Raw genomic sequence first — 21,349 nt, forward strand, 5'->3', positions numbered from 1 at the left:
ACCCACTTACATCCTCGGAATAGGAAATAGATTAGTCTCCCCTGCAGTGCTGCTGCTTCCTTCACTGTCCACGCTATACCCACTGCCAAAGCTGCTGCCCGAGGAGCCGGTGGACACAGAGCTTTCTGCAGGCCGGTGATTGGGAGGCTTTGCTGCATGGTGTGGGAAGATTCAACACCACAGTCAATAAATGAAGCTGATATTGATCTACAAATGCATCATTATACATCTTCTTAATTTACATGTATAAAGAAACAGCTACTGAAGAATTACATTTTTCAACCTGCCTTTTCGTTTCCTTTACTGATAATGCACAGTGGCAACAATAAATTATTTTACTGTTTTTGTTGGACATCAAGGAAAAACAATCACCTTTAGGGAAAAAAACATTTAATTTTTAGACCAAGTTAAATAGTGTGTAACTATGCTACTATTATTATTTTTGTGGTTTCCTTTTACAGTATTGCAAAAATGATATGGTAAATAAAAAGCATTTTGGCTATTTCATGGAGAAAATAATTTAGAAAGATTTGGGTAGATAGAAATGGCAAGATAAAGAAAATTGCTTATTTTTTTCCTATTACTAGACGATAATCTGTTTTTCTCCTTAGAAGCAAAGATGCAAAATAGAATTTTAAGAAGTGATTGAAAATTCTGTTTGTTTTTATGTACCTTTGCCTGCTATCTCCAATAAGTTTTTAAAATTTAAAGATATTTGTTTCCCTTCAGGCATTTCCTAGTTTATCATCAAGACTTGTCTCAAGAATTTCCTAAGTTTGATATTTGAATATAAGAATCCATATTCCATAGAGACATTACAAATTTGTGCAATAAATTATGCGGTAGGGGTATAGTACTAATATTGTTGGCAGATTTGAGAAGAAATCTTGATGCAAAAAGAAGGAAGATAAGGCAAGTTTTTCCCTTATTTTGCTGGGGAGAAGTTTCTATAGTAAGTTTTTGAAATTGTTGATATTTGTCTTCTGCCAGAGAGACTGAACTTTTTGGTCACACTTGTCTGGTTTTGACTCCCAACCACTCTTTAGCAACTCTACACTGCTTTTCTCATTTGGAAACGAGGGAGTCAGTAACGCCTACCTCATAAAATGGTGGTTATGAGGAGTGAGATATGTAGGAGCCCAGTAACTTACTCTTTTTCCTCTTGTGATATTATTTGCCACATCCCCACTCTTCTCAAGGGCTTTACTATCAATGGCTGTTTCTTACTGTCTTTGAGCTTAAATAGTCTTTGAAAATGAATTTAACTCTATTCTCTTCTAAATCTAGATGTGTTCAAATCTACAATTCTACTTTGAATCTTTTTTCTTCATAAATGCATCCCTATCCCATCAGAAGTTTATTAGCCAGTTGGATAGAGTTACACTAATGGGTGAACAGTTGATAATCATTTCATGGTCCTAAGATATCTACATATTTCTTAAGGATATGTATAAAAACACAATGATTCTTAATCTGGTGGAATTTTAACCAATATAATAACTAAATGAAGTGAAACACATAAACATTGTGTGGGAAACCATTTGAGGACAGGAAATCCACCATCAGGATAGCTAGCATCAAGTCTTGCAAAGGATTTAACTTTTCCCCCATTTCTTCACTTTTTTGATTTCGGCAGTAGCAGGTTCTCTAAAGCCACAAGAAATTTTTATATATATTCCAGTGGCAGTAGGATCGCTTCCCCAGAATACGAATCCCTTCCGCAGAATAGGGAATCCCTTCCCCAGAATAGGAACAAGAAGGAAATTTTTAATAGTCGATTGTATATCAGATGTGTATAATTTAGAAATGGCTATTTAGAAAAAGGTGTTCCTAACTTATAGACATCTGATATACAATTGACTAATTGAACTGAATGCTGTTAACAACCAGTCACCAATGAGTTACTGGTAACCCATAGGACTAGATTTGTGGAAACAGAATAGTTATGTTTCTGAATATTTAATTTATGTAGAAGAAACCTAGATGATGTAGTTAGTGTTAAAAAAACTTCTTAAAGGAATAATTTTAAAAATGCAAAGGTAACATGATGTAAAATTATGGACATGTATAAAGTAGATTAAAATGCATAACCTACATAATAAGTACGATTAATTGATTATAAACCAAAGAAAGCTGTCATACTTTTTGACTGGGATTCTATAATCCAATTCATAATTTTTAGTAGACATTGACTGGAAGACATTAATTTCATCAGCTGGAAAATCACAATTTACTATTTTCAAAGATAAACCTTAATTATTAGCCACTAATATTTAATCAATTTATATTTATTAAATTAAAATAATTTTAATTCAAGAGCAACCTCACAATGAACAAAAATAGCTACATTATAAAAATGATTTATTATTTACATTTCAAAATAGTCCATCCTTTGTTTTGTCAACTTTGGTTTTACCTGATGCAATTTTTAGTTCTATTCCTCTTCTTGAAAAGTTGAGAAATGTGTACAGAATATAAAATACCATAATAAGAATAAGAAGAAAGAAACAAAGCTAGAAATAAATTTAAAAAGAGACAGTTTTTTTCCATCTTGCCAATCTCTTTGAATATAATTCTCATTTTGAAAGCCTGTGCAAGTGTTGTCAATATTTTAAATGCAAACAAATAACATTTTATAAGATATATTAAAAAAGAAAACCAAATCCAGGGGACATTTACCTGTAATGGAACCAGTCTAACATCTCTGTAAAACACAATTACATCTAAGGTTCTGTCTACGGAAATTTTAGGCAGTTAGAAGTTAGGTGAATAATTCAAAAGAATCTAGATATTTGGAGTTATCATAACAAAACATCTGGTGCCGGGTTAAATTCTGTATTCTTAACCTGGTATCTAAGTGTAGTGCAGAGATACATAGCCTCACATTTGGTTAGTTTCTGAAAAATGAATTAAATTAAAACACACGACAGATCTTTTATTCTTATTGGGCTATATCTACATATCATAAAATGTGATAAAGCAAAAATTGCAGAGGTTTTGATAAGCTGGTTCTAAGAATTCGTATTTTAATATCTTTTCCAGATACTTAAAACATGTATTTACTCATTTCTTTCTCTTGAAACAGACTTCAAAAGTAAAGCATCAATTCTATTAAATTGAGCTAAATCTGCATAAAGGCAAACTCTTGTAACAAATAAAGTATATTTAGGACTTTATTATCTGAAGCTGGATCTTAGGTAATTTCAAGACATCTAATAATTTCAACCAAATTCTTTATTTTGCCTCTCAAAAGAGTTTTTATTGGTTTGCTCCTTTCCAAATCTATCTCACATAGTTCTTCAAACACTTTACATGGAAGCCCTCTCAGCCCATTCACTCTGGCTCCCTTTGGTTTGGCTTTGTTCTTTCCAACTTTACTAAGCCCTCCTTTATCCCATCACTTTCTTGTGTCTAAATTAAAGTTATCTGTAAAGGCCTAGCTCAGAAATCACCTGCATTTTTCCTCATTTTCCCATTCAGAAGTGACCTGTCCTATGTCTGGACTCTTGTAGCATATACTCTGTCGTTATTGGAAGCAGAACCCATGTTTTCTCCTTGGTAACCTCCTTAAAAGCTTGTCCCTGAATCATGTTTGAACAACATTTAATGAATAAATAATAATAATAATACATTAATACTTTAACCAAACAATCAAAACATCTGAATGATTTAGTAGATAATTTCACTTTTTAAATCAAGCTTTGTGTTTTATGCAAATCATAAATCTCTCATCAAGAGGCCACTTGCTATGGAAGGATTTTTTTTTCTATGTTCTTTGTCAAAGAAACTTTAGGGAGTCATTTTTTTTTTTTTTTTAGCTTTTAAAATCAGAGGTAACTTTAATCTGTCATACTGTATAGAAAAAGGTGATCATTCAACTATATTTTTTAACCTCAATCTCCCACAACACTGGTTTGATTGAAGGAAATATTTAATGAGAATACACCAAACATTGGAGATTATAAGCTTATGAATTTCAAAAAGTTCATAATAGATCACAAATATTACATATATATTTAAAATGAAAGTGACAAAAGAAAATAATATGTATAGTAACATTCTGTGGGAGCCAGCACTACTACAGACTCTGGAACTTGTTCTGATCGCATGTTTGTATGTAGATAGTTGGAGAGCTCTGGGTTATATTTAAGTGTAATAGATCTCTGTTTTTTTAACTTATTGAAGGAAACAATATTTTAAACACACTAAAACTAAGTATAATCGTCCATAATTTTATAATTTCAAAATCAACAATTTAGAAATATTCTATCACTGCTTTAATCTTCCAACACTCTTAATTACGGTTTCAGAAATCATGGACCTACTATGTGTGAATGTATTATGCACCTGTGTATTACACATGAAAAAAGTTTACATAAATATTGAGAGGCTTTTCTTAGTAGTAAGATACATCTTTGGGGCCATTTTTTATGAATTACATTTTTGTGCCTATTTTCTTTTTGAAATCCTAAGTGTATTATCAAGTACCAAGTACAGGAAAGAGTGGATGCTATAAATATATGATAGAATCAGCTCACTCATAGAAAGGTCCTGTGCCCTAAAGGAATAAATCTTAGAATGTTGAATCATTTTTGTAACTCAGTTATTAAGAGGGCATTTCAGGTAAACAAATGTTACCTTCTGTGATGCAATTCAATCTGTTTTAAATTATTCTTTGACCACTTTACTTTCTTTGGCTCTTAGATGGTTCGACATCATTGTGTTTTATTACTCCATCGTGGCTCACCTTAATTAAATCAGTAGTGTCTCTTTGACTGCACATCTGTCTTCAATTAGTTTGCTCTGTTGGCTTTTCCTCCCTCTACCATACAGTACTTAAATATGCAAAGCTATCACTGTACTTACCACATGATGGCAGCACTTTGCTCTGAGAGCACGGATCAAATTGTAGACTTCACTTTAACTACTTTTATATCACATCCAATTATCTGAAATTTGAAAGGCAAGGTCTCTGCCTGTCTCACTAAATTCCAAAAATTGAGTGTTTGGAATGTATATAGGTTGCTGTCTATGATGTTCCATTATTGGTCTTGTATCTTTGGTCCAGCACAGAGCTATTTCCAAATATTCTGAGGAGTAATTTATTATGTAGGTTGCTTGTACTTTCCCAAATTACTTGGTTAATACAGTAGTAAATATCTTCATAGATACAGTCTCTAAAATTTTAAGATTAACTGAAATTAAAAGAAATCAATCAACATTTTTGTTTATTCCAATAGTTTAATGATGGAACGGAAATAACTACCTAGCAGTTTTAGAAATCATGTATTTGGGAATTTTTACTCCCTTTAGCTAGCTTTAATTTTGCTAGCATTTACTTCAGGGAGCTTTCTCCTCTCTCTTTCTTTGTTTCTCTCTGTCCATCCCTCTTTCCTTTCCTTCCTTCCCGCCTCCTCTCTCTGTCATCTACCTAGTGTTATTGCTGTTACTGTTTTTGTTTTTGATATTTTTACTAAAGGGATTTTGCAGTTTTATCTCATATTTTAATTTTCTTTTGAACGTGGACCTTAAAATTTCAGGTTTTAAGTGTCATTGTGACCAGAATTATTTGGAATATTTTCCCTTGAATTATGTGCAGTCACACTTTCTGTATGTTTTCTATTACAGTTCAGGGGTTCTAATTTAAGAAGAGATATTGCATCTTAAAAGTAATTTAGAAGTTTGATTTTTTTTCCAAATCTACTTCAGTATAATTATTATCTATTTGGGAAAATCTTAAGCAAACTGGACACTAGAAAAATGGGCTAGGTAGCTTCAACATAGCTATTTGTAGTTTTCACACACCACTAAATTGTAAGTTTTCACAAATACAGGTGTTCAAACTCTGATATCTCTATCAGTCATTTGTAAGTCATTAGGTATGGAAGTTAAAGGAAGGATGTCATTGAAAATTTCTTTTTTAAATGACAAATTATTAACTGACTATTATATCAGTCATTACAGGTATATTTTATATGTATATGTAAACAATATATCTATTATAAAGGTATTACAAGTCATGAGAAATGGAATGTTGCAGTCTTTTTTCTTATAAAAATAAAAATATTTCTCTTAAGATATTTCATATTCACATAGTGGCTCCTTTTAGAGGAGAAGATGAAGACATGTTGCCTCCATTTGCTGTGTTCCAGAAAGATGGCAAAGCTCTTATATTCACAGTTTTCTCTCTCCACACACATTGGCCTTATAACTGAATTCTTAATGACCTCTTAATGAACAATTTAGTTTGTTTATAATGATTCATTATAGATAATAAGATCAATGATCACTTCAGGAAACAAAAGTAATCATATAAAACAATGTAACAAATGAAAGTGAAGTTAGCTTAACTAATAACATGGCATAGAGGAATTTTTTCTTACTTAAAAAAATACATGCTGGCTCTGTATACTATAACCCTTGCTTTTAAAAGGAAATCATAATGTTGCCTTTTAAGTAGGTCTTCCTTTTTTGAGGTATTTTTAGTTTAGAAGTGATTTTGGAAGAAACCACTTAAAATATAGTTTACATGAGAATTATAATTTTATAGTAAATAATGAAAGAAAGTTTGACTAAGACATTATCATATATGAAAATTAAGGAAGTAAATTCATTTTGTCTTTTAATAAATTTAGGCCGTAATTCCAGTTATGTTCAAATAAATAGAATGAAAAAAGAATGTATCCAGTGCCGAGTTCTGCTTTGGTGCTAAAAAATGCAAATACAATAATGATCTTTATCTTCAAAAGATTAATAGCTTGGGGGATCACATGTGAAAGAAAAAATATTCAATTTTGAGGTACATCAAATTTTCATGGGCAATTTTTAATTTTTTAATCTTCCTTTTATTCTCTTTTGAAGCAGAGGCATTTTCTTTCTTGCTGTTTGTTTGCAGTACACTTGCATTAGGCTGTCAGGCAGGTATTTCCAACTGACAATTGGAGGAAAAAAAAAAAAAGCTCAAGCAGGAATAAAGACTACTGTAAAACATGCAGGTTTGTTTGAGTAAAAAGTCATTCTAAAAATAGTCATTTTGAAAAAAGTTCTTACATAATCCTGAAACTGTGAGAACTTACATCATGTCTGCTTAGATAACAAGAATGCTGTCCTTAAATCAAATCTGAATATTTTGAAAATTCATTAAATTCTGCCCAAATGAAAAAGGTTGAGCACATTTCCCGTTTGTTTTCATATTATTCCAATTTGGTCAATGGCCACGAAGTAAAGAGGAAGTTTGGACAGTTATTTGATAAACGCATGTCTGGTCTCATGAGACCTAACCTCTCTAGTTAATGTCATTAATCTTTCTCCAAATAGATTATATTAATGATCTATTAATCTATAACAATCATTTCATTAATCTTTCTCCAAATAGATCCTTAAAAAATACTTTGTCTACATATAGATGGTTATATTGCAGTGGACTGTACAGATTATGACAGAACCAGAGGCAGAACAAATAAATTATAATTAATTCTATTTTCCAGATTTTTTAAACATGATGATGTTTGGTTGCACATAAATGTAAATCAATGACCAATTGCATTTTTATTTTTCCATCTCAGTTGAAGATAGACAAAACTCACTTTTCTTACTCTTCATAATTTTTTCCAGATATCTTTAAATTGATTATTCAATAAATATTACTAGCATAGAGATTCATGAAGACAGTAATTTTTGTCTATTTTGTTTGCTGTAGTATCACCAACACCTTGAAGAGGTTCTGTGATATTATTTGCACTAAAAATAATATCAGCAAATGTATATAAAAATGATGACCTAGTAAAAGTAATTCAGATCATATTTTTCATAAATGATAAGCACGTTTGCAAATATCCTTTTAGCATTAAATACTTTGAAACTCACCAAATTATATACTTAAAATTAAGGATCAAGTATTTGGTAAGAAACTTTCCATTTTTCCTCAAATTTGAAAGAAAGTGATCATTTTCAGTGTTTCTGTTGTTATGCCAATACAATTAATTACCACTATATGGGATCAGTAATGTAGATAATGGAAGATAAAATCAATTGATAATTTATAAACAACTGTTTTTCTATAAATGTTACTTTCAAAATAAGAACAAAAAATTTTATTCTATCTTTATAACACTTCTGTCACTCTACTTTAGCTTGGAAGTGGCTTGATTAAAGCTGATAGGCAACTTACCAAATTTCAAAAGGAAAAAGTAATAATTATGGATGTATAAATATAATCTATGTCATTCCCAATAAATTAAAAAAATTCTATATAAATTAAAAATGTCATTTGTCAATCTTAATAATTATAAATTAACATCAAATGAGAAAGGAAAGAAGGGGTTCTGAAATGCAATAGGAGAGATATATAAGATATAGAAAATTTAGAGACAAACATGATAAACACGTTTTGGAAGAAGTCCTTGGTTATTCAGTCTTTGACTATTGTAAAAATTATGATTGTGCATAAGTCTAAGTCAGTGGCTTTTAAATATTTTTAAGCTTAAATATATTTAAACACTTTAATATAGTTTAATTTATAATAATTTATAAATTATAATTTAATATAGTTAAATATTTAAGCTGGACAACAAGCTTAAATATTTTGATCTTATCTTAGAACTTATTTAATAATCCAAAGAACTTTGTTTTATGTAGTTTATATGTACTGATATTTATCATATTCAAAGTAAATAAAACATTAAAACAAAAAATAGTCAAGCACATATTCCATTAGTCATCAAAGCAATGATATTATGACACCTTATGTAGCTGCTGGAAAACTCCACTGTACACTTGAGAAAAAAATGACAGCAAAAAAGCAAATAATATGTTAATCTTAAGAATATTTTGACCTTGCAGACCCCTGAAAGGGTTTCTGGGACACCCCCGCCCCCACCAGGAATCAGTGGACACACTGTGAGAATTACTGGTCAAGACCCACACTCATGGAAATGAAGTACTGTCCAAAATGAGAAGAAACTGATTAGCATCAGTTTCTTTGACAGTCATCGTAACAATTACATATGTCAAGATCATTTTATCATGCTATTTATTTTTAATTTTGTGTTTTGTACTGAAAAAATATCAAGTTTTCAGCTTTCTTGAAAAGATTCATTATTGATATTAGCATTCATTATAATGGTCTCTAATCTTCTTAGGAACTTGTTAAACTAAGAATTTCACAACTTTAGAAATATATGGCATGAATTAAAAATATATTATATCATAAAAACTTGCCTGTTCTACCTTTGGTTAAAAACAAACAAAACAAGAAAATAACTATTTTATGGTGCACAGAAACTCAGAGTAAATAATGATAATTGGCAGGCATAAAATAATGCAAATTCTTCCATAAAGAGGTTTTCTGTTCATAAAGTCTCTTTAATGTTTCTGTACATTAATAATAGTTGGCTGGAAGCAAAATGGTGATTCAACAGTTATTGACTTTATTAAATGTCACTGGCAATGAGGATGCTTTAAAACAAAAACTACATAATAGGCCTATGTAGAAAGACATTTGAATTAGGTAGTTGTAAAAATATGTTTTCTATATATCTCTATATTCCAAGTTCTTTTTATAAAAAGAATCAGATAAAAATACAGTGTGATCTATAGAACTTGAAATACATGCTTTTGAATTTGAAATGTTTTAAAGAGGAAAAGTGAATTTTGCTATGTTCTTTTTAAGAACAATACAGTAGAAATTATATTTCACTATCTTTCTTACACATTTGGAAATAGAAACCTGTGATCCTGACTTTTACCAAACATTTCTTCTGAAAAATTTTTCTGGCTTGTTTGAGTTGTGGTAATAGGTTGGTGCAAAAGCGACTGCGGGTTTTGCCATTACTTTCAATGGTAAAAACCACAATTACTTTTTGCACCAACCTAATATTATTTTGATTAATCTGTTCAAATTATAATTAACAAATTGCATTTTTCAGTGTCTAAAACACATTAAAATATAAAATGGTGGCTATATCTATGTCATTCCTGTTCAAACATCTACCAAACTCAACGCCCCAATCAAAATTTTATATTTCTGATATAATTTGGTTTCATTTGAAAATCCATGTGTTTTTGGCTTTTTAATGATTCCAATATATTAACATGTACATCACAGTAATAAAAAAGAAAAATAATGTTTTCATGGTCTTGTTCAGTATACATGAAGATTCCTTCCATCTTACCCCATACCCACGTTTCTTCCCCCAGATCATGTTGCACAATGGAGAATGGGTGAAATATTATGGTTTACATAATGTATGTAATACATGTGGATGAAAAGTGGAAAAATAACCAAGCATTTCATGGATAGTTAGATATCTGGATTTGGGGACTATTATTAAGTTGACAATTAGTGTCTTTGGCATTCCTCCACCTCTCCTTGGGCAGCATATCCCTGGTTCCATGATCCTCCTATCCAAGTGAGAAAGTTGCCTGCCCCATGCTCTTATTGTACTCTGACTGCCCCCCACTGTGTCTCCATTGGCATTCTCATTTCCCTCCCCCAACAGCATTTACTTGCCTGTCTTATTTCCACAGGTCCTTCTTCCTGGTGGTAATCTGACCAACTAACTTTTTGAAAATAATTGCATTATAAAAACTAGGCTTTATGGATATTATTTTTAAAGACATGTCATAAATAATATTTAAGAAATCTCGGTATGGTAAAATTTAGGCCTTTCTCTTCTTCTTAGATCATGTATTAATAGTCCCATCCTCATTATTTAGGCCCATAGCTAGACCATATGACTAAGGCATAACAATTTTGAAACCAAGTTTGGTGTTTAGATGGGCCAGTTGGTCTTACTTTTCATGTCAGATGAAATGAACATATAAATCCCCATTGTGGACCAGACCAAAGTATGCAGATGGCTCGGTGCAGATCCATGGCTACTACTGGAAAAGAACAGAAGTACCCATTGATGGTAGGCCAGTGAATTCATCTTCAGGAATGAAGGTCCATAAACAAGAGATAGTGTGATATGGTCAGAGTTCTACATTTACTGTCTGATTCTGTATGTATGGCAGAGGTATTTCTAGCAATAAATTTAAATGACTATAGAAATATTTGAAAATGCATAGTCAATCATTCCAAGAAAATGTAGAATCTCTCAAAACCAAAACTTTAGAAGAGCATTTTGATTTTCAGACAACAAAATGAAATTCTTATCACCAGATAAACAGGTATAGAAACCTGAAAGCTGAAATTGTCCAAATTGATTCTCTTAGTTTTTGTTGGATGTTTGCTATGCGCATGTCATTACAGTTTGAATTTTCTTTTTGTATTAAACTGCTCAAGGTTTAAACAACTTTTTTTTTGCACAAACACATGGAAATGAGGAATGTAAAATTTGTTTTTATTAATCTTGTACATACAATGTTAAAGAAGACTTCACCTCCAAATGAAACTGATTTCTCTTATGCTTTTTCCTTTATTTTTCTTATGGACCTGTCCTTTACAGAAACAGGGAAGGCTAAAATCCTTCTGACCAGAAGTGATCATCTACTTCTGGTCAAAAGAAAATGGGGTGCTAATTAGCTACTATCATTTGTAACCAACAATTCCCTCCACTCCCAGTCCCACCCACTCCCGAACCCATCCACCCACTACCACTTGCCCAAGGCAGAAGCTCCCACAGTGATGGCTTAGTTAGAGTGCACCAAGGCAACGCATGGATATGAAACTCTTCTTTGACAGGTGCCGCAAATGAGCTTTATTGAAAGTGGAGTTTCCAGTAGTGGTCTGTGGAAGTAGCATCAGGCTTTTCTCCTACAATTCGGCCACATCAAGGAACTCGAAATCATATTTCCTTGCATGACTTATCTAATGATTTATTTTCTCACCTAATCTCTCCAACCTGTCCCAATGGTTCTTGTTTTAATTACCAGGGTAGAGGGATGTTTCTCCTCATCCTGTATTGCCTATTTCTAAATTTAAAACTCATACCTAAAATCTTAGTATCAAACAAAAATAGCTCAGGTTTTCCCAACTGTACTTAAATTTAATATATTGGGTTTCAACTAAATAAATCTTCAAGGTTTTAGGAATGCTTCAACTTGTTTTGGTCTTGATATAGTTTTCAAACAAACCAACAAATAAAAAACTTCTGAAATAGCAAGGCTTGTGTTCAACCAAACTAGCTAGCATGGGGAAAACAACAACAACAACCGAAAACGCTTCCAGAGGTTTTTTAACTACGGAGAGTTGTTTAGGCATCAGGATGGTTTTGCACCATCTGTCTATACTTTCCCATCAGGTGTTTTAGTATGAAACTAAACCCCAGGGGGAAAGAAAAAATTCCTTTTGACTTACTCCATAATTCTTGTTTGACCCGTATTTTATGCTAGCTCAAGCAGAAATCTGCTGAGAAGCTTACAAAAAATCTTTGAAAAGCTCTTTAGGGACAATTTTGTCACTCTTGATAGAAATGCCTACAGATGGACCCACAGCCTTTTCTAATGGAGTCACAAACATTGCCTAATGCCTCACTGGGCTTGCACAGTGGGAAGGCTTCCTTTTGCTGGGTTAAATCAACAACCTTTAGAAAGGAGGACCATGTAGATAGAGAGTATTAATTGAATTCCGCCATCATTTCTAGCTACCGCTAATTATTTGTAAGAACTTGAGAGAGAAGTCATAAATAAGTAAGTGACTGTTCTTATTAAAATTAGGAGACTTTGATTTTAAAGGAGACAATGTATCCAAAAATTGTAACTCGAAAAGTCACAAGACAATGTTATATCTGTCAGTTCTGAAAATTTCTAGCTGTGTGTTCTTATACCAGCCAGCCTACCCCTCTGACTCTCTGATTGCTCACCCATAAAAAAACAAGTATAAGAATATTGAAATGACTATCTCATCCACTTAATGTGATAAAATGAGAAATGGATGACAAAACGCTCTGTACAACATGAAGAACTATTCAAATGCAGAGTATTATTTTCAGAATGCAGATGGGATTATATGAACTCCATTGTGAGGTTTGAAATGGGACACTTTTATCCCAACACTTACGATTATTATTAATACTTCTGGAGTTAGTGAACAGGAACTTGCAGGTTCTTTTTATATGTTTATATCTCTGCCTAGTTTTTCTCTCTGCACTTTAAAGAAATTATATTGCATTTTATACAAATTTAACACTACAGTATGTTTGCTATGAAGTGTCTGGAAATATACATGGATCAATTATATTGGTACATTTATAATAGCAGAAAAATTATACTTTAGAAAATAAGGCTTTTTATTTATCATCTATTAGAACAAAATTAAACATGAAAGCATGCTGTGTTATCTAGTTTTCCTTTTGATTATGATTTTAATAAAGAGTGACTTCTAAGTCAATCACAAGACTAAATGTATGAGAATATCTATTAGATATAAGCTGATTGTTTCCTTAAAAAAGGGATTAAAACACTTTAATATAAATTTTAAGGACTACGTCTAGGAAGAAAATCATATAAAATGTTATGCAGAAACACTTAAGTCACAATAATTAAAAATAAGGTGTGAAATAAGGGAAGTGTTTGACTACTGTGGCATTTATAATTAAAAGAATATTTCAAGTAAAAACGTGAATAACATGAAGAAATCAAGTGAACTTATTTGATGGAAGAAAAGGTGAGACGTGGAATTTTAAAAATGAAAGTTTTAGTAAGGCTAACAAGAAAAAAGAAATTGTGCTTTGGTGATAATCTATAAACTGGGCTGAGTAACACATATTCAGAATTATCCTAATGTTTAAGCTGATTGTTTCCTTAATTACCTAATTTAGGAAACACCTCAGTGGTTTACCTCTGTAATGCGACATATGTCTTACATTGCCACCACATATATAATTAATTGGGAGAAGGACATATGAAATGTTTTTAATTTTATGAGAATAAAAAGAATGCAACAGGAAAGTATAAGGCTTGATTTTAATTTTGTGCCAAATATAGACTCACAAAATCAAATATTTTAGGGCTGAGAAGTACTCAAGGGGACAAATACTACTATCCTATTTTTTAAAAAATTATTTTAATATGTGCTTTTGAATTAAATTTGAAGATAATTGTATAATCACCCTAGCTTCATTCCTTGTCACTGGCAGTGGCACTCTTTCTTGGGGGAAAATTCTAGAAATGTTGGGGTTAGGTTACAGATGGGTGTACATGTGCTTTCCTTTCTGAACACAGCTATGAGTTCAAGGTTAGCCACTTCTCCAAAGCAATGGAATTTACCTTCCTCTATCCAGGAACCTGAGAAGATTGCAAAGTAGATCAGACGTGGGAGAGAGAAATAGCAGAAGTGTTGCCTAGGGTAGCCCAATCCCATTATTTATTTACATTTTAATGTAATCTCTGATGCTTTTATTTGGTGACAATTTTCCATCTATCTTACAGTGTTTCCAAGATGGAACTTTGTCCTGCTCTCAAATGTCCAATCATTACAGCTGTCACTAGCAATGAAACAGTAATTAAAATCTACTGCAATGAAATCAAATGAGAAAACAAAACTGACACATTCATTTTAAGCTGCATCATATAACAATGGCTCAGAACCCAGTAGTTTATGAATGAAATAAAGATACTTTATTTATTACACAGGCACTTGGAGATTCACATGCCCAACACATCTGATACACTTAACAACTATGGAAACACGAGTGGAAAATGTCTGTTTGTAGGATCAAGAGAGAACTTTCACCATGTAAAGGTAAATGAGTGCATTAACAATTTTTCCTTTACTTTCCTCTAAGAATTTTCAAAATCCACTAAATTTTTAAAAGTTACACTTGAAATAATAGGCAACAAAAACTGATCCACATTCCAACTGGTAGGCTAACTTGAACTGTGAGCAATTTAAACTTTTATCACAATGAAACATATTTATAGTCATGCTTGAACAGATTAGGTTAGTAGCATGCATTCCATTCTGCAATATGAATATTGTTAATCTATTTCCCAACAAAAGTCAAAAGATGCCCAGTGCATAGAAAAATACAAATCACTGTAGTCAATATATTACGGGACTGGTCTTGGGACTTACATGGTGATGATGAAGTCCTGAAATGCCATGCCCACAAAAGCACATTAAAAAGTGGATAAACATATTTTATCAGACAATCTCTAAAAATTAAAGAGGAGAGCTTTAAATTTGGGGGATGTTCTTGCTGTGTGCTTTGAACAGGGCCTTTCTGCTCACCTCCTTCTGGCTTGACTGGTCCATCAGACATCACCTTCCTGAGGGCTAGCTGGCTTTGGTCTTGGTTGCCATTGGCTGGTGGAGGCAGATTATCAGACTGAGTTCTTTGAATGGGGAGGACTCCTGCTATGCTGTGTCTGTGCTGCTTCCTGGCATGATTAGACTGACCGCTTTTATGTGCTGCTGTGGCAGTGTGGGTGAAATGGAAACCCAGAGTATGTATCCTCAGATGGAACCAGCTTAAATGCTATTCATGCAAACAGAAGTGCTCTTTTGCTCTATTTAAATAAGTTGTGTTTTCAAATGCCAAAATGACACCACATGCACAGCACTAAAGGGGTTTAAAACTGGCTGTTTCTTTGGAAATGATGACTAGGGAGATGGAGAGAACAACGATCTATCTCCATTGCCTGGCTAATGCCTTTTAGAAGTAACAGGGCACCTACATTTGTGAAATATTTGCACTTATTTTTATATAATTATATCAGTTGACTAAATTTTCACAAATGAAATGAAAATACAGCAGTTAAGATAGGTCAACTGTTACACTTTGATTGCCTTATAGCTACCAGACATAGTACATTTTGATTTCCAATGGTTAGAAAAAAAATCTGTAAAATCTGTCATCGCATACAAAGTGTGATCCAACAGAATGGACCCAATTGTGCTCCTCAATGAGGTTGCATTGCCTCATGACATATGCTTACACGTATATTAATTTAACGTAGTTTTTTGAGAATATAAGAAATAAGATTTTCTTCACAGATTTTTCAAGACTACAAATTTTTGCACATGGAAAGTTACCATATTTCACAAGCATAATTTATTAGTGTTTTAAAGCACTGTCTTGAAATGGCTTTTCCTCCAAGTTTCTAGAAGTTGACTGTTGGTTGCATTATCTTCTGCCTAGACTTTTTGAGTATTTTCAGACACAAGAATCTAATTGCGAATCTGCTCTAAATACTTATGTGTGTGCACTTTTTTATTGTTTGGTATAAGGTCTGAAAAACTGGCAGCCACTTGTGCTTATAATTTCTGCATTCTAAAAGATATTTAAGCGCAAACAAAAAGGACACACAACATTGCTTTGCCTCCAAACATCACAGACACTGTATCAAATGCTATGAGCCAGGTTGGATGGATGGTGTAAACAAAGGAGAAACAGCCAGTTTTATTTCAGTCCATGTAAATAAAAATAATCTAAATAAGAAAGAGCATATTAATGTATTGATATTGTTCTTACACAGACGAAGGGACAGAGAACAGGGTGAGCAGAGGATGTTGAAAACTGAAAGCAAACAGGAAAGGACAGCAGGAAAGAAAGGCAACAGATGAACATTAAGCTGCCATGCTGAGGAATTTATTTGCGTCTTTTACTTGGTTGAATGCGGAGTTGTTGCACGGCAGCTTCGGCAGCAGCTATGGCAGCCCCTGCATCTTCCAGGTGGGTCTGAGTGACGCTGGTTTTGCTTTGACTGCGAGATGGTCCATGAGAACGGAGATGGCCTTCTGATGATGATTTTGAGCTACCAGGACTACTATGGGATTTCTCAATGGTGGGAACCTGCATGTCTGGTCACAAAAGGGTAAAACATGAGTTAAAGTTGTTCCAGCACTCCTCCTGTCAAGCTTAGTCTACACATAATTTGAAACTGTCTAAAATTTATGTTAATTCTGGGTCTTATATGACTCATTTAGGCAACTGGTCATCATAGAGAACTGTGATTAAACATCTGGGAAACAATTTGGGGGAGGAAAGGCAAAAGGATGATAGCAATGAGAAGAGATAACTTTGAAAAAAGAAATACATTCTGACTAGCTTCTAGTAATAAATATGTTAACTTCTAGTTTCATCAAGCACCTCTGCTAATTCCAGTAGAGGTCAGGTAGGAGACGGTACACAGGAGGAGTTTTAAGTAAAAACAGGATGAAGGATGTGAGTCACTAGGACATATTAAATGTGGAGATTGTAGAATCATGCCTCAAACCATTGTAGAGAATGTATGGATCACATATTTTCTAAGGCAGTCATACAGAGAGATCTTTATACTAATGATCTTGCAGAATGTTAAGCAAGATAGAGTTGAGATGGCTAAGTAGAACCCATAAATGGTCTATAAAACTCATTAATAAATAATCTACAGCACTCGTAGTCAGTGGCTTATGATACCAACTCAGTGGCCTACTGGACATGGACTCACTTTCTCATCTCCTAGAACACTTGCATTTATGATTCAGAGATTCAGAGAATCTCATGTACAAAGAACCACTTTTCAATTTGATGGACTTTCCTAGAAAAGGTGACAAGGAAGTAATACTCAAGTCCAATATAAAAATTATATTTCATACTTATAAATAGTTCAGTATATGTAGGTAAGGTACCACACGTTTTATCCCACAGAGGCAGTAACTCAGTTTATGATGAGGATTAATGTTGTGTTGTAGGACAGCTGGTAATGAACCTCTCAAAGGAAAAGCTCATTTGAATGAGAGTGCTGTGCATATTTGCATATTGTCAAACCCAATGTATGGCACTGTTATTTAAAAAATAATAATAATTATTAAAACATTAGCTTGAGTTCAACATTTAGGAAAGACTTAAGTAAATTTCAGCATACCAATTGTTTTGATGACAAGGGAAAATATTCTTTGTATGATAAATAAAAAGTAGCATGCAAAATTATATTTATTGGGCAAGACAATATTTATGGACAACCAGAGATTCAACAAGTAGAAGGATTATACCTTAATGGTAATGATGATTATGTCTAGTCAATGAACCAGTAGGAATTTTTATATTATCTTTATGAAATACCCAAATGCATTTTCTGAAATCATGTTATCATGGATTTTGAGGTGGAATAGACCAAACAGCTCATATAGTCCAACCTCCTCCATTTTACATGTTGGAAAATAGACAGTTAGAGAAGTGAAGATTACAAAGTCCTACACCTAAGTATGGGTGATGATCTGAGAATAAAGCCCATTTCTCCTGACTCCATATCCATCACTCTTTGCATGACATTATATTAAGTATTTTCCAGTCATGTCTAGTCTATTAATACATGTTAAATGTACAAACATTCACACTAAGAAGATACAGACTGAACAAATAGACACAAAGCTTTATCTGCTTAAAAAATATTTCCTACCCTTTGATGGGTCAGGGAAAATACCATGGCTTCTGCTTTTGATAACAGATGGCTTTGGGGACTGCTGGCTGCTCTGACTGGAATGTGACTTGCCATGATCAATGCTTTCAGTCTGTTCTTTGAGAGGATACCACCTTGGAGTGTTATCGAGGTGAGATGTGCTAGATAAATCAATCAATACCTGAAAAAAAGTGTAACAAATCAATGAAATTTAGGGACTAGAGTATGATTAATTCATTACTTTTTCTATGTTCTAAAATTTATTAAAGGATATAAACCAAGGAATACAGTACAACTTTTGAGGATGATGATTCTTTCTTCTTCATTTTTCTTCACCAATGATACTGGAAACAATGTCTTTTACATACTAGATGCTTAATAAATGTTTGCTTGAACTGAACTGTATAAAATTTTTGACTATTAAATAAATTATTTGGATATGATGTTAAAAGGGTCACAAGTCAATCTGTTCATAAAACAAAACTTCTTTTTGTTGTAAGAACTCATTTTAATCTTAATGGTGAAACCCCGTTTCTGCTAAAACTACAAAAAAAAAATTAGCCAAGCTGGCGCCTGTAGTCCCAGCTACAAGGGAGGCTGAGGCAGGACAATGGCGTGAACCCGGGAGGTGGAGCTTGCAGTGAGCTGAGATCACGCCACCACACTCCAGCCCAGGCGACAGAGCGAGACTCTGTCTCAAAAAAGAAAAAAAAAAAAAAAAGAAATCATAACTCATTCTAATCTTAAACTGGACTAGCAACCTTGAAAAATGTTTGATTTTAGTCACAAAAAGGACAAACTGGAAAAGAATGAGCAAGTTGCAATTATAAATTTATTTATTTTATTTTAAAACACACTTTAGTTCACATTTGAAATAGGGATATGACTAACACATTTTGTCGTGGTTTGATTGGCAACTTTTTTTTTTCTTAGTACATTGGTGCATTTTGCAGTTGCTGACATCTTAGATATGATGAGCTAAAAAGAAATGAAAACCAGACCAATGGATATATGCTTTAGGCTCATGTAAACATAAGACCATAAATTAGAAGGACTTCAATAAGTCACTTTTTTGAGACATAAAGTCAGACATAATACTAATCTAGAGTACTCCTGCCTAAGATCAAGATTAGTCCAAGTGGCTAGAGCTGGATGGAGCTGGAAGGTAAGGGTCAAATGCTCTGGTTTTGGTGAAAAGAGAGGTGCAAAGTCTTAACAACCAAACAAGGCCTCATTATCACCTTGATTACACAACTGTTTTATATAATCTCTATCAAAAGGATATCATATTTTGTAGGTTTTGGAGATTATTTTTAATATTCATTTATAACTTCTACCCTAAGCAGAACACTAAACAATGTGTGTGTATATATACATTGTATATATGTGTACATAAACATATATACACTGTATACATATAATTGTATACTGTATAGTATATATAGACACATATACATTGTATGTCTATACACATTATGCATACAATGTATAATATATCTGTATGTATAATTTATAATATATGTCTATATACAACATATCATATATAATCTACATTATACAATATGTACATATCTACATTATACATATAATGTTCCTATGTATAAACAATGTATGTATTATGTTCATATATATAAACAATGTATATATATCTATAAACAATGTGTGTATATATATAATAGATTTAAAAAATCACAAGGTTTGTTCACTCTACCAATTTCATGATTAAGTTATTTGTTTACTTTTAAATTTTTACAAGTGCATAGTAAGTGTATGTATTTATGGGGTATATGAGATATTCTGATACAGGCATACAATTAGGTTATTTTGATTCCTTGATGTTAATGTAAAAATTGTTTTTATTGTTTTCTCTTACTTATAGTTTTGCTTCTTAAAATGTTTTCAGCAGTTTTTCTCAGGAAACAATTATAAATAACAATGCAATATGTCACATCGAATCAATTAAAGAACCTGTAAATGCATTTTGAAAAGTCCAGGCCATTTTATAATATAATAAATTTATTACTTCAAATCTCATTTGGACTCACAGTGTGATTGCATATCTTCCTACTGAAACAAAATTTCATCTTAGAAATTAATTATAAAGTACACCAAGTGATAGAGTGAAAATCATTTCTTGAGTTGGTATTAATCTACTCAAAGAGTAAATCAGGAAATAAATTCTATCTGCCAAAAGATTTTATGCAGAAATGGCTATCTTATAAACTTTAGAAATATGCTTTGCATCATGCTTTAATTGGTGGTTTACCATAGCTGCAAATAAGGGAAAGGAAGTCAGAGGCTTACCTCCCCAAGGAAGTCGTTGGATGAAAATCTATCATAATCCCAAACTGTCACCTCCAGTGTTTTCTTCTTGAGCTATATAGTTCAAATAGAAATCTAATTAACCTATCTTTCCATCATACATTTTCATTATACATATACAGTAGACATATTTATTTTTATTTCCTTAAACTCCTTCCATTTATGTGAAAATACTTAAAATTTTACCAAAAACTAGGTAGTTTAAATATATTAAATATTACGTAAAATTTGAATGATTTTGCACTCTAGTGTTTGATCATATGAAACATTATTATTTTGTGAATAAAATGATAATTCTTATTTATTGTATCCCCACTTCATTTTCAAAAATAGAAATCAGAATTTATAAGTACTCTAAATATAAGAAATTCATAGACTGCAAAAACGTCTAGTATTATATAGATGAAGTATTTGGATTAGATGCTTCAGCAATTTCTAAAAAACTTAGTAGCATTGTCTTATTTCTGCAGGTGAGTTTATTTTAAATTCACAAACCCAGATTATAATTTGTATCCAGCTTCGTTTTTGTAATCAAATTAATCTACTAGAAGACAAATTAAGAACCTCATTTTGAAAGACAGTTCACTTGTAAATTGGTTTATGTGGGAACTGTCTTTGTAGTCTTCTGTCTGAATTCAACTTTATACATTTCAGTTATTGTCTGTTACTCAAGCAAAGTTATAAAAATGCAGATTTTCAG

General features: G+C 32.4%; 1 protein-coding gene across 1 annotated transcript in view; it reads right to left on the reverse strand.

The window, feature by feature from the left end:
* Positions 1 to 21,349, reverse strand: part of PCLO (piccolo presynaptic cytomatrix protein) — a 404,629-nt gene that overhangs the window by 47,833 nt on the left and 335,447 nt on the right. The window contains 4 exon segments of the mRNA XM_030932711.1: positions 11 to 152; positions 16,553 to 16,747; positions 18,328 to 18,508; positions 20,632 to 20,703. Of these exon segments, the coding sequence (XP_030788571.1) occupies positions 11 to 152; positions 16,553 to 16,747; positions 18,328 to 18,508; positions 20,632 to 20,703 (590 nt within the window).

The sequence above is a fragment of the Rhinopithecus roxellana genome, chromosome 6, assembly GCF_007565055.1.
Source record: "Rhinopithecus roxellana isolate Shanxi Qingling chromosome 6, ASM756505v1, whole genome shotgun sequence".
Classification (NCBI taxonomy): Eukaryota; Metazoa; Chordata; class Mammalia; order Primates; family Cercopithecidae; genus Rhinopithecus; species Rhinopithecus roxellana.